Source organism: Varanus komodoensis, unplaced genomic scaffold, assembly GCF_004798865.1.
Source record: "Varanus komodoensis strain SLA01 unplaced genomic scaffold, ASM479886v1 scaffold4, whole genome shotgun sequence".
Classification (NCBI taxonomy): domain Eukaryota; kingdom Metazoa; phylum Chordata; class Lepidosauria; order Squamata; family Varanidae; genus Varanus; species Varanus komodoensis.
In genome coordinates, this window is record NW_025335941.1 from 50,262,465 (window position 1) to 50,276,352 (window position 13,888).

General features: G+C 38.0%; 1 protein-coding gene across 4 annotated transcripts in view; it reads right to left on the minus strand.

Moving 5' to 3' along the window:
- Window positions 1-196: 196 nt before the first annotated feature.
- The window catches only part of ATM (ATM serine/threonine kinase), a 76,174-nt gene continuing 62,482 nt past the window's right edge, over window positions 197-13,888 (minus strand). For all 4 annotated transcript variants that reach the window (XM_044441427.1, XM_044441428.1, XM_044441426.1 and 1 more), the window contains 13 exons: window positions 13,370-13,474; window positions 11,912-12,061; window positions 11,544-11,682; window positions 10,298-10,380; window positions 9,969-10,109; window positions 9,251-9,367; window positions 8,465-8,614; window positions 5,181-5,346; window positions 3,381-3,467; window positions 3,176-3,290; window positions 2,877-2,940; window positions 1,735-1,871; window positions 197-1,649 (listed from right to left, as the gene is read on the minus strand). In XM_044441427.1, the coding sequence (XP_044297362.1) occupies window positions 1,466-1,649; window positions 1,735-1,871; window positions 2,877-2,940; window positions 3,176-3,290; window positions 3,381-3,467; window positions 5,181-5,346; window positions 8,465-8,614; window positions 9,251-9,367; window positions 9,969-10,109; window positions 10,298-10,380; window positions 11,544-11,682; window positions 11,912-12,061; window positions 13,370-13,474 (1,638 nt within the window). In that variant the 3' untranslated portion in view covers window positions 197-1,465. The remainder of the gene's footprint in view (window positions 1,650-1,734; window positions 1,872-2,876; window positions 2,941-3,175; window positions 3,291-3,380; window positions 3,468-5,180; window positions 5,347-8,464; window positions 8,615-9,250; window positions 9,368-9,968; window positions 10,110-10,297; window positions 10,381-11,543; window positions 11,683-11,911; window positions 12,062-13,369; window positions 13,475-13,888) is intronic.

Sequence of the window (13,888 nt, forward strand, 5' to 3'; positions counted from 1 at the left end):
CTGAGTCTTTTCTGATTGTGTCCTGGTAACACTGACGATATCAAGTATCTGAGAAACCAAGAAAGATTGCTCTGACTGATAGAAAAAAATGTTTGTGCATGTGTATGTATACGTATCACACATTGTTCTGCATCTTTGAGACTTGTATGGAAGAAAATTGTGCCTTGAATAAAGAAAATATTTGCTTCAAGGGAGAAAAAGGGTGATAAGCTTATTATTACATTAGAATTTATAGCCGAGCAACACTCAACACAGAATTCAGTACAAGTTCATAAACTCATTTATCTTTTTCATGTGAACAATATATACGTACATACATATTCCAGAAAGTATTGCAATATAAAAGCAAAGCTGTATTTTTAACATATTTTAGCTTAATTAGTAAGTTCATTTTAATTTCTAATTTTCCCTTCATTATGCTGCAGACTTCAAAATGCATAATCAGCATGGGGCAGGAGAGAGAGACTAATATAAATCTTTAAAATAAGCCACTAGAAATTAAATTGAACTTTAAAAAAATGAAATGTAGGATAAAGCCACCTTTTTGCTAATACATGATTGGTAAAATCTTGCTAGCTTATACTAAAACTTTAATTTGGATTCTTAGTAGGTAAAGAGGAGTATCAACATTAATATATAAGGGACAGAATATACCAAAGTTAAGTAATTACAGACATAAATGATGCTGGTGAAAGTAAACTAGTCAGCAGAATAAGGAAGCTTCTAGTGTCCATATAATTCTATATTCTCACATTTTCCTTTCCCGGTATTGAAATGCAGCCTTCTTTTGAGCCATATTCTTACTGTATGTCAGTTTCATACTTTTATGAAAGTAATATTTATGTTTCTTGTCCCTGAGTTTAAAACAAAGTGTTAAATACAGCTTCTCAGTACCATAAATAGAGTTCAAAGGTACTTCTAAAGCTAGGTTCATGCATTCATTGATGTTTCAACTCAACACTACTACACATTTGTGGTCTCAATATTCCACCCTGACACTAGCATCTTGGTGAAGTACAGTGTACAGCAAAAGGACAAGATGTCCACTGTGCAAAATCTAATAACAGTTTTCAACTCAAATCTGATAATTTTTCATACAGCAAAAATAAGGCAGCAGTGCCTTACTGCAGCAACATTCCGGCTAAAAATAATGAGTTTTATTGAAAGGCACGGCCTTTTCCTTTTGTTAAAATGCCTTACAACATTAGCTTTCTGAAATTAGTACTTCTCTTCCTTTTTTGAGTTCAAGACCAATCTAAGCATATGTCCACAACCCCGCAGTTTTACCTCTGACTAACTACGAGGAAGGAGGAAAGAGTTACAGCATGTTTCAAAATATTCAAACACAGTTTCCTATGTTCATCTATTTTCAAGCCAAAGCTTGTATTTTCACCAGAAACTATGACAGTTTATTTCCAAAATTAAACCTTCTCACTTCATACTCATTAAGACCAACAACACATTGTCACACCCATGCTTTCCAGCCTGGAAAGAGGCGGCTGAGATTCTTTGGGTCCATGGCCTGTTGTATGAGCAGGTTCACCTGACCTCCCACGCTGAGCACTGTTCCCTCTTCCACACCTTTAAGTTTCTCCTGAAGTCTCATCAGGACACGCTCTGCCACTTTGTTAAATGTCTGGTTATCACCACTGGTAATAAGAAAATACGAGTTTAGGAAAGCCTGTAGGGGTTCATTTTAATCATAGTAATACAAAATAGTCAAAGATTGCTTACTGTGGGTTTTTTTTACATTCCTGATCAGCAGCATTGAGGTTGGAGCTGACATCAGTCTCATCTTCTGGCCTTTGCTGCAGATACAAAGCTTTTAAAGGGTTCATGGTCCAGTCAAAAAGAGGGTCATATAAAAGTACCTGGATATAAGACAAGCCACAAAACGTATTTCTAAATGAAGCAAGTTCAATGCCTATGAAACAGGCAACTGAGGGATCTCTTTTTGAGGATAATCTTTAAAATGGTGATCTGGATAGAGACAAAACTCAAGAGTTGGTCAACATCTAAATTTTAAATGTTTTTAAAAATTTTTCTCTGTCATAGCAATTTTTCTCTGTCTTAGCAATTAAGCACTTACTAGCATTCCAGACAAAAGCTAATAACAGATATATCAGCTTTTTAAATATCAGGTTTCTTGTGTAGTTGTCTTTAAGCCATTCTTGGACACCTGATACATGGGTAACCTCTAGATTAGATTCCTACAATCTGGTTTTTGAATACCTTTGAACACTGTCTGGAGACCAGGTGCTTCAGAGTGGTGGCTAGAATGCTAATGGGAACTGGTTAAAAAGAGGATGTCACAACTGTGCGAGGATTGGTCTTCTAAAATGTTTCTAAGCTTGCTTTTTATCTTTTAAATTCTATTTTTAACTCCACTTTTTAAGATTATGGTTTCCAAAGATGCTAAGCCACGAGAATACCAATTAAAATCAGTTCAAAAATAGAATGTAACCTAGCATATAAATCCCAAGAATCCAATGTAAAATCAGCTGAGAACCATAGAAAACCCTAGTTTTCAAAGCCTGTCTAAAATTGGGAAAAAACGGTTTGGGGAGACCTTCCATGGAATGAAATACATGATTACAGCAAAGGATGTATCATTTTGTACCCATCAATTGAATGGCTGTGAGGGGCCAGACAACGGAGCTTTGATGTTGACACAGTGCTCTGATGTGTTCACATATGGGTGTAGGAAGGCCTTGATAGGATAAGGTCCTAGCCTGTTTAGAGTTTTAAACTTCTATGAGCCTACCCTATTTCATGCAATATTTTGAAATAGAAGGTATTTAATGCAACATTTTGAGTTCATAGGAGGGGTTTTAATAGAAGGAATTTTTAAACTGGGGCCATGAAGAAACACTTACCTCTACAATAGTTAGCAAAGCTTCTTGGGAATTTCTCATAACTGCCATAGTTTTTTCACAACATCTAGAAGAAATATTCAAACAAATATCAATTGTTAAACTTTTTCCACTATTGATGTCAATTGTTCATTTTTATTTCTAGGAATAACAGTTTGAAATAAGTGCTTACTAAACCATATAGTAGTAAACATGATTCTCATTTTCTACATACTGAGCAATCTCTCAAAAACATGGACAGCTGAAATTCTTATACATTTAACACAGAAAAGGAGAGGCAGTTTAAATACTTGAAAATTTACCTTCGGAAGACTCCCTCTACACCGGTGATGCCCATCCCATCTGTTATGTCTCTTGTTAGCCTAAAAGGAACAGTCTCTGGAGTAGGAAGGATTTTGCCCTGCTCAAAAGCAACACCTAATGAAGAGCCAAAAGCACTTATTTTACAATTCAATATACATAAAGTAAGTAAAATCTGAACAATTGACCCCCTGGTTATATACATACCTAGGTCAATGTGCACAAGTTCTGCACTCTGTTCATCTAACAGAATATTCTGTACATGTCTGTCTCCAAGACCAAGTATGTACCCAACTGAAAGATAAAGGTTCAAAATACAGGCAGAAATATTTGCAACTTACATTCATTAAAACTGCACCTTATATTTGCTTCTTTATAAAAGTGCATAAGATCATTCATAAAACTCAACCACATTTGGGTTGCTGTCATCCTAATTTCTATTCTGCCCAATAGCCAAAACTCTCTGGACTGTTTACATGTTTTGTGTACATATTTCTTTCCCTCCACAAACCGTCATGTCACATCAAGTATCACTTCAGAGTTGTGATAGGAAGAGAGGGACTGAAATGCTCAGGGTAAATATACAGGCAGCTGTTTGAATCCTAGCTTGAGTGATGACACAGAATACACATTTGACGGCCTCTTTCACCTATACAGAATGCCAGATAGTAGTGTCATATCATATGGCAAAAAACAAACAATTTAAGCAGACCTGTGGTAAAGGTTTGGGCAGCAGTGGATCTTACTATTAAGCCTTACACATAACTCTGCTAAATGCCTTACTGGTCAACTGGTATTTGGGTATAAATGCACCTGGTATCCAGGTATAAAATACACCTTTAAAAAGTATTTGTTACATTTGTGTAATGCCAAAAAGCTGAATCTCTCCGGACAGAACGTAACAATTAACATCAAATTCTGTGAGCCTAATAAAAAAAATCTGTATTTGGTACAACTGTAAGAGCATTTGATAATTTGCCTCTGTTGATCATGACTTTTAGAACACCAGTGAGAAAAAGGATAGAGAATAAAATAAGCTGCACTACATTTGGATTCATTCTGCTTAAATTGATGAGAAAATATTCCATTTTTATTGAACAAAAATAGAATTGTCTACCACTTCCTTTTTGTTGGTCATTCATTTATCTTTAAAAACAAATAAATTAAACTTACAACCTATTTTGTAATACTCAAGATAACACATACTTAAACAAAGCAAAGTTAAGTTTCATTATTTTTTTCTCTTTTATTTCATAGAATCACAGAATAGGCAATGGAAGTGTCATCTGGTAATTTGAAAAGAGTGTCCTGTAATTCCTCATTCAAGTTATTATCTGATTTGCAGATGACACAAAATTGGGTGGGATAGTGTTTTGGAAGACTGAAACAAAATTCAACGTGACCTGATAGGTTGGAACACTGGGCTGAAAAACATGGATGTTAACTCCTGTGTCAAGGTGAAGCCATCTTGGAGCAGAATTATATACTTGAAAAATTCACTCCAGCAGACCACTTTTAGGGGGTGGGGTATACACACAGGAATATATGGCTTTGTTTTTTGTTTTACCAAAACAGAAAAAAATGTTCTTCAATTTTCTTGAATAAAAAATAGATTTTCTGACATACAAAATACCTTTAAGAGGTATACCTGTTCTAAGAATTTGCTGGAGATAGACTGGAACCCAGTGAGCTCAGGCCTCTAGTGCTTTCAAGTTTGAATTTATTTCAAGAAGAATGCATTAATCTTAATAACTTAAGTTAAATGCCATTATTTCTAAAAATTAAAAGGGAGATGAAAAAAAGATGAATAACCAACCCCATAATTGCTGAGGAATAGATTTACTATGAAGTAGGTAACATTTCCTAAAACAAATATTTCAAACAGCTGCTGGAATCTACAACAATCCAAACTGGCATAGTAGGTACAATTTTACCACAGCTCTGGATCTGCAATTGTATAAGAGATAAAAAATAATGGTTGGCATAAGTTAGCCATATTTATACTACCTATTGATGAAGTGGCAACACTGCGAGTATATGCCAAACGTTTCTCAAACCACACTGCCGGATCAAGAAATTTTTCCATAAAGAAGTAACGAAATACAGGTTGGAAATTCTGGCAGATGTCCATGAAGACAGCATATTTTTCTTCAAAATCTTTTTTTTGTGCTTCCTTTAAGTGATATAGAAAAAACATTTAGAGAAACTGGTTTCCCCACATTTTGTGTGACTATGAGCTCTAGTCTGTTCTGGTAATGAAAATGAAGACCTGGGCTCAGAATTCTTTAATTCTAAGATTATGACCAGGTTCACGCAATATGGCAAGCCAGTAGGCTTAAATTATTTAATACATTGCCTGAACCTGGCACTCCTCCCACAGGATGGTATAAGATATGGCTTCTTTCAGGGCTTATAAACCACTCCGAGCTTTATAACCCACCCCAAACCACATCTTTGGGAGCAACAAATATGGAGTGATTCCCACCGGGGTGGGGGGTGGGGTGTTATGAGGCTTGAAATGTCAAACCTTCCTTCTGTCAGTGGGAATCCCATTCAGTTTTTAAGGTTTTCTCACTTCCAGCATCAGTGGCAGGTTTTCAAAAGCTGAGAACCAGTAGAGACAGTAGGGGCAGGCATAGTACAAGGTGGATACCTACTGGATTTTACCAGGAGGCACCCACCCTGTACAGTACCTACCTCAGCATCCTCCTTGGATTAACCAGACAGGCCCTGTTTGGCCAAACGGGGCTGCTCTACACTAAATACCTAAAACGGATTCCTCTGCAGATTTCTGACATTTGCTCCTGGTGGCAATCCTGCAGATGTGGCCACTGCTCTTATGGAGTGGGAGGTAACCTGCACTACGAGGAGCCTCAAATTCTGCAGCAACGTGGGCTTGCAGCTATCTGGCTAAGATGGAGCTGAATCCCTGTTCCCTAGGAAAATGGGGCTAAAGGAAGCAAAATGTTTATTGCCTCAGAGATGCATCTCTTGCATCAGGATATATACTAAGAAGAGATGTACCAATCCAGTACTTTAGCTATACTGGCCATCTGTCGACATTAGTGTCTACAATGCATATTGCAGGGAAAAAGCAGAGTCATTTCTATTATCCACTACAAAGGAATATACCTTGATTAACTTAAGGAAAGTCATATACATGATAGAGCAATCCAGACAATTAGTCTGAAGAAAGTTTTCTACATAAAGGAGAGAAGTTCTAGCAAAAACACAGCAAGGAAGATAAGACTAGGATGGTTAATTCCTCAGGTACTTTCCAGAGGGTCAAATTGAGCATCTCTCACCTGAACATTTAAAGGGGGATGTCCTCAATTTTCAGTATGATAGTCCCTGACAGAAGGGCTGCCAAAGGATTGTACATTAGTGGCTTTTTTAATGCCTCTATAGTGCGCTGAAGAAAAGAATTTTTGGGTAATATCAGACACCTTTCTATTTTGAAGAAACCCATTCTGCTTTCATCACCACATCAAAGACTGAAGGGAAGGGCACTAATTTATTAACATCTTGGGCTGCTCTGGGAATGCAGCAGCCACACAAGGGGTCTCTGGAAAAACAGGCCTGGCGAGAGATTAGTTGTGGAGCCAACTGGAAGCCTAGATCATTGTCTTCATGTACTTAATGAAATCCTCCGTGCTGAAATTGGTGAAAGAGTGGGTGGTATGTGTGGGTGTGGATGTGCTCTTTGGACACAGAACCAGAACCAGGAAGGATTGAACTGAATTGGTATCCACCTCATTCGAACCTGAAGAGGTTTTCTTAGAGGGACCCCTGCCAGGACTACAGGCGAGGATCAGGGATATCTTGAGCTGCTGACAAAGAAGTTAGGAATAGATGCCATGAGTTGTGCTGTACAGCCTTGGATTTTTACCACAGTTTTGTTTTAGACTCCTTCTAGACACTTGCTTTGGCTTTGTCACTGGATATAGGAGAAGGAATGGAGAGTCTGAGAAAAATAATTCCTAACTTCCCCTTTTTTGGTAATGTCACTACTTATTCTGTTGTAGCAGTTATATCTTTCAAGTTGCTAATTACAGCCTGATAGATATTTTGGATAAACTGATTCTCCATAATCCAATTAGGAAGCATTGTGTTGGCAGCCTCAGTAGAGGAAAAATGGCTGTGCATGTTCTTAGTAGGTTAAAAGCTTGAGATTAGGGAAGGCAGATCTGTGCCTCTCTCCAGAAAGAGGAGCTGAGCTGGCACTCCCTGTGACACCACTTGGCTGCCAGCATGAGCACCCCGAAGGTCGCTACTAAGATGACATTCTGGCATGAAAAGGAGCAGAACCAGACAAAGGTTCCCTAATAGTTCATTTGCCCTGCACACACACACCTCTTGTTCCTGATTCCAGAGGATGGATACCTACTCTCTCTCATGCCCTGCAATGGATGGCAGCTGACCTGGATCAGTCCAGGAGAGGAACCTTTCTGCCCTGATGCCAAGCGCTATCTCAGGTGAAACCCCTGTGGCAACAGGCAGCACAATGAGTACACCAATTGCAGAGAACATAATGAGGAACTTTCAGGAGTTCCTAGGACCACTTTCTCTGCTCTTTGTTCCTCACAACAAGAACGTGCTGTTTAGCTAAATGTGTCACTTTTAAAAATTTATCTTCCTCTTGCTCTCAATCTTATCCCACAACAACAACAACAACAACTCTGTGGTAGATTAAGATGGAGACTATGACTGGTCCAAATTCGCCCAGTTAGCACCATGGCCATCTGAAAATTTCTCCATTAGGGCCATGGAACAAAGCAAAGGAAGGAAAAAGACAAAAAGAAAAGCATTATGAGCAAAGAGTCCAGAAGAAAGACCTGACTTCTTATCTTTGTAATAAACAAAGGAGAAAAATGTAAGCATTCCTTTTTATCAGAGAGGCTTTGATAAAAACAATGGAAGCAGATTACAGGAAAATGCGCTGCTTCTAAGAGGCGATAGCAAGGGCAAGGAGTTGTGCAAGGACAGTCTGTCTGCACAAAGCATGGCTCTCATGGGCCCTGCTTTTCCTGGATGGCAGGACAAGTTGACCCACTGGTGGATGCCTCTCCTGTACAAAGTAATCACTTCCATACCTTGTTTTGCATTACTGGTAGCACAATAATGAAAGTCATATGCACTCAATTCATTCAGGAACTATTAATTGGTTCTTATCCATAATTTAACACTGCTCATGTCAGCAACCCAATTTCTATGAATCAAGAACTGCACGATCCTACACACATGGATGATAAAGAAACAAAGAAGAATTTATTTTTCCCCCCTGGACTTACCATCATTTTCCTTTGGCAGAATATGTTGCTATAGTCCTTTGGCCTATATCGTTTGTGAGCACTGCTGTCAGGACTGACAAGAAATTCACCAAGCGGAATTGTTCCTGTACACCACTCTAAGACACCACTTCTCTGAGAGAGAGGAACCACCTAAGGAAAAAAAAACAGACACATGTTAATTGGAATAACTAACCATGGTTAATTCAAACCCTGCTTTTTTTTGTAATTATGCATTGCATACTTTGGCCAGATATTTACTTGAGACCAGGTTACCACCAGAAAGGAACAGAGAAGAAAAATCTCTCATGAGAAGTGAGGAAGGGGAGAGAGAACATGTTTATGACATTGGCTCCCAGTTCTCAAGCAGCGGTTTGCAGACAGATTATCGACTTAGTAACTGAGCACTTTCTTTGTGTGTAGAAGTTCCCTACCTAACTCCTCAGTGGGATCTCGGATAGCAAATGCTGGGAAAGACTTAGACCTTGGAGAGCCAATGCCTATCAGAGTAGACAACACTAAGCTTAATGGACCCATGTCCTGACTTGATATAATGAACTCCATATGCAGGACAGGAATTGGGGCTCCATGGCAGAGCACATGCTTTGAATGCAGAAGGTGCTGGATTCAATTCCTGCTATCTCCAGCTAAAAAGATCTCTAATAACAGATGCTGAAAAAGAATCAGTAGTACTTTTCAGCAGACACTAGCTGGGCTAATGTTTTCTCTTATTATATATTCAGAAAATCCACATTTAGTTTGCAGCAGGCTATTCAGATGAAAACTTGCCTTATATCTGCGGATAATCAATTTTCTTTTTCTGGTTTCAGTATTTTCCTGGAGCAGCATATTGCACATCTGGAAGACCTGCTGCATAACAGCATCCTGCCTCAGGTCATCACGGCCCTTTAAGATATACAAAAACAGCAATGGCATAGCAACTTTTCAGGTATACCAGTTGAACACTAATAAGCAAGTAATTCATACAGTTATGCACATACACTCAGATGCAGATGGCACTTAACCATCATATAAACATGCCAAAGATGGGAACCTGAAGCGGCAAGAAAAGTCTCCTTATAACAATGTGTTCAAAGCAAAGCAACCACATTATACGTGGTGTGAATGAATTACACTACTGTCATTTTACTCTTCATTTTAGAAATTGTTCAGAAGCTTGGAAACTGTTTTCTGAATAGATCTATTCACAATATACAAAAGCAAAAATAAAAACCTTTCTTTCACCACGGTATCAGCCACCTACTAATTTTTCACTATTTTACCCCACACTAAAACTCTTTGCATGAGTGTCTCTGCATTTGAAGAACACCTAGGACAGTGTTCAGACATCATGCTATCCTGTTCTCTATATCTGACAATGATACTGAAATGGAGTCTGACAAACCGTGTAAGAGATAAAAATGCAGTATTGTCCATTCAGGCAACAACTTTATCTGTGAAAATAAAAAAGGACTTCTCTCTAGCACTTGCTACACAGAATACTCACCTTGACAAGTTGCCTTCTTTCTCTCCCATCTGATCCAATACAATCTATTATTTTTGGTAGATTAACACCTCCTGCTAAGCGAAATTCAGGCTTGAATGACCTTACTGTAACCAAATTTTCATACTTCCCACTAGGATCCACCTAAAATTATAAATAAATTTAGATATTGCTCTATTACATTACTTGTGATGACAGCAATTATTCTGTTACCAACCTGGATTGTGCAGCCTACTGAGCAATTCCTTTGGTGCTCTGTTCCACCCACATTAATGCCCAGTAACATGACCACATGAAGATTTTTACCACTATCAGAAGCCAGGTTTATTTACCTTAATTTCCATGGTTGGTACAACAACATCTTCTAGGTCCTTCAGCTTAGTAATAGGCTGAGTAGAAGGGATGTTTATACCTCCTGTATAAGTAATACATGCATTACCTCAAATTCCTCAATGTCTGTTGCTATTATTATTACTTTGCATTTATACCCTGCCTATCTTTGTCTTGCAAGGAACTCAAAGTGGCTTACAAGGTTCACCTCCTCTCCATTTTATCCTCACAGCAACAACTCTGTGAGGTAGGTTAGGCTGAGAAGCAGTGACCTACCCAAAGACACCCAAGTAGACTTCATGGCCAGGTAGGGACTAGAATTCAGATCTCCAGGGACCAAGTTCAGCACTACTGACAACTACACCACACTGGCTCTCATCATTAACACTAAACCATTATATGGGTGTCCTCTGAGGATTTCGTGGATTCTGGGATTACACGGGAAACAAAGTCCTAGTATTGTACTTTTATTGTTATTTTATACTTTGCACTGTATTTTATTGTATGCTATCAGCTAGCGTGAACCTCAAAAAGAGCTCTGGAAATAATGACATCATCATCATATATCTTTTAATATATTTCAAGACTACTAGCCCCAATCTTATTAGAAGAGCAAAACTCTGGGCAATGCTCTATGAAGAAGATTTTTATGTCTCTGATATTACTAGAATAATTCTAAAGAACTACAGCTATTGACCAGACTGCTCTAACAAAGCTTTATGGTGTTGTTCACATGTAACAACCTAAAGCATGGGTAGAGTACAGGTTGTCAATGAATCAGGAATTACTGTTGAATTGTGGGTTGTCATTACCTGTGAACTCTATACTATGGTTACCTGTGAACTATACCTGTGAACTATTGGTTTTTAACCACAAACAAGCTAGGAAGAGAACCTACAGTTTGTTTTTGAGCTGTAGTTAACAACTCATAGTTAAATATTATAGTCCTGGTTCAAAGGTAATGACACAATTCGGCAGCAACTCATACTCAACCTATGCTCTAGAGGTTGTTGCAACATGCAGACTAGGTCTATGTTTATGCTGTTTCAATGTACTAGATACATCTGACACAGTTAACTGAATAACAAGCAGCTTCATAACACATAACACTCGCAGATAATATATTCTATGTAAAACACTGTTGAGATGCAAAATAATTTCACAAAATTAATTACAGAGCCTGAAGTAGAGACAAGGACTATCAACTTCAGTCTCCCATCTCAATGATCCCCATTCCTAAGTTCTTACCTCTCTGAAATTTCTCGGAACTTGCATCCATGTTTGCTAAAGTGATATAAGCATCACAAAGTGTTTCAAGATTTGACACCATATCAGCTCTTTTGCATTTTATAATGTTTATTATATTGCTAGCAGCCTCCATTCGATCCTGTAGGAATAAAAAATATAAATATTGCTTAAAGCACAACAATGGTCCTTCCACATATTATTGCAGATTGAAATCAATCAGATCTTTGAAAACTAAGGGGATATTAGGAAACCAGACAAAATATTAGAGGTCAATTTCAGTGCAACCCTGACAACATGGAACACTGACTATGCAAGCAAACAACATTTTAATGGGTTAACACACTTCAAATGTAGTCGAATTAAAGTACCATGTCAAGTGCAGAAGTTTCTTTTGGCATGTTTTTAGTAAGCCTGCTTCTTTCTGGCTTTGTCAGGAGTTCATCCTTGTTGGCATTTGCCAATGCCAGGATTATAAACAAAGTGTGATGTGGATGATCGAGAGAAATTCTAGCTATCAGCTATAAAAGAAAAATATTAAAAGTTATTAAATATACAATTAACATTAAAGCATTAAAACAAATCAACAGTTCAATAGTTGTATTTAATATGGCTTAGTTGAATATTGGTACTAATGTCTCAAACATCACACTAAGTACTTCTCTGTAGAAAATACTTCAGTGTGTTTTAAGTGCAATTCATGCTTTAAAGCTGTCAACAAAAATGGAACTGAAAAACTCTACTTCCAGTAGTACTTTATAGAAAAACCTAAATAGCCCAAACTTATGTCTATTATCTCAGAAACAGATTTTACTAAGTTCAATGAATGTTTGCATGGGATTACTAGTTTTCTACCATATTTACTTAAGAGATAATGCAATTTAATTAAGCTGTACCTACCTCCGAATAAATGCACATGGATCAGGCAAAACAGGCCACCACAGCTATCATTTTCTCCAGTAGCTAACTGGGGCTGAGCATGCTGATTGCTATAGATATTAAATAGACCCACTCACAAACTAAAGGTCTCAGCAACTATGAGGGAACTCAGTAGGCAGACAGAGATGCCATTTCAGATTCACACCCCTCAAAGTGGCAATCCCAACCCCAGAATGCTTGTTGAAGACCGTGGATGCCGTTCTCGGGATCCTTGATCATTTGTACTTCCTCACCAGTAGGCTTCAGGCCTATGTACACATGTATGTCATGTTGGCTTTTAGTCGCTCAAAGGCAGGCAAAGAACACTGAGATAAAAGGAAGCCAAGAACAAAGGGAGAAGAAAAGGGGCTGGACAAGGGACAGAAGAGATGGGGAGAGAGTAGAAGGGAACATGCATGACCCAAAGCTCAAAATGGAAAGAAAGAAGAAAGTTGTGAGGGAGATGAAAGCAGAAGTCAAGGGCAGATAAGAGGACAAAGACTGAACAAACAATTGAGAGAACTGGGAGAATGCTGGGGAAAGAACAGCAAGGTAATCTGTAGTTTTCCTGAGCAAGATGGGTCATCATTCTACCAAGAAGGTCTATGTCTCATTGGTGAAGGGGCCCTCAGATGCCAACTGCAACTCCTCAACCACAATTCTGTCTGTCTGTCTGTCTGACATACACACCCCAAGAATACACTGCAATATCCTAAAGAAGGCTCTACTTATTTATACCTAACTTGTTCATTATACAGATTCTGAGATGCTAAGTCAAAAACAGTAGGTTATATACACTGCAACACTAAAAGATTCTTGACAGCAAGTCAAACTGTATCCATGCAAATGAAGTTGCTGCTAAAAAATACATATTTGCATGTTATATAAAGAAGCTTCTGAAGATCAATTACATTATTCAAAATGTGATGGAATTCCATAGACTTAGTTCCCATTCGAGCAGCCAGTTGGTACATCAGAGGCAAAAACTTGTAGGATGGTATTTTCTTTGCTTCCTTCTGTCAAACCAGAGAAGCATGAAATAAAGATAAGAAAATAGGGAGCATTTAGTTGATAAACACAACTGCATATGTGAACAAAAGTCATTAAATTACAAGATCTTTTTCTAAGCATTATGGATGTCAGAAACAAATGGCTGTTTTCTTACAGTAGTGCTATATTACTCATTTCTCACCCAAGTATTAGGTGAATACTTGTATATGTAGAAGTCTTACTAGCCTTGTTGATGTAAAAACTGACTATACTAATTGGGTATTGGGCTTAATGAAGCAAAACAAAATGCCTGGCAGAAGTGATGAAACATGACATCATGCGCAAGCAAAACTAAAAAGGCAATTGGGTTCCATAATACCACATAATGTAATATCACATATCCCCCCTTTTTCTTATAACGAGCTCAAAGCAGCTGACAT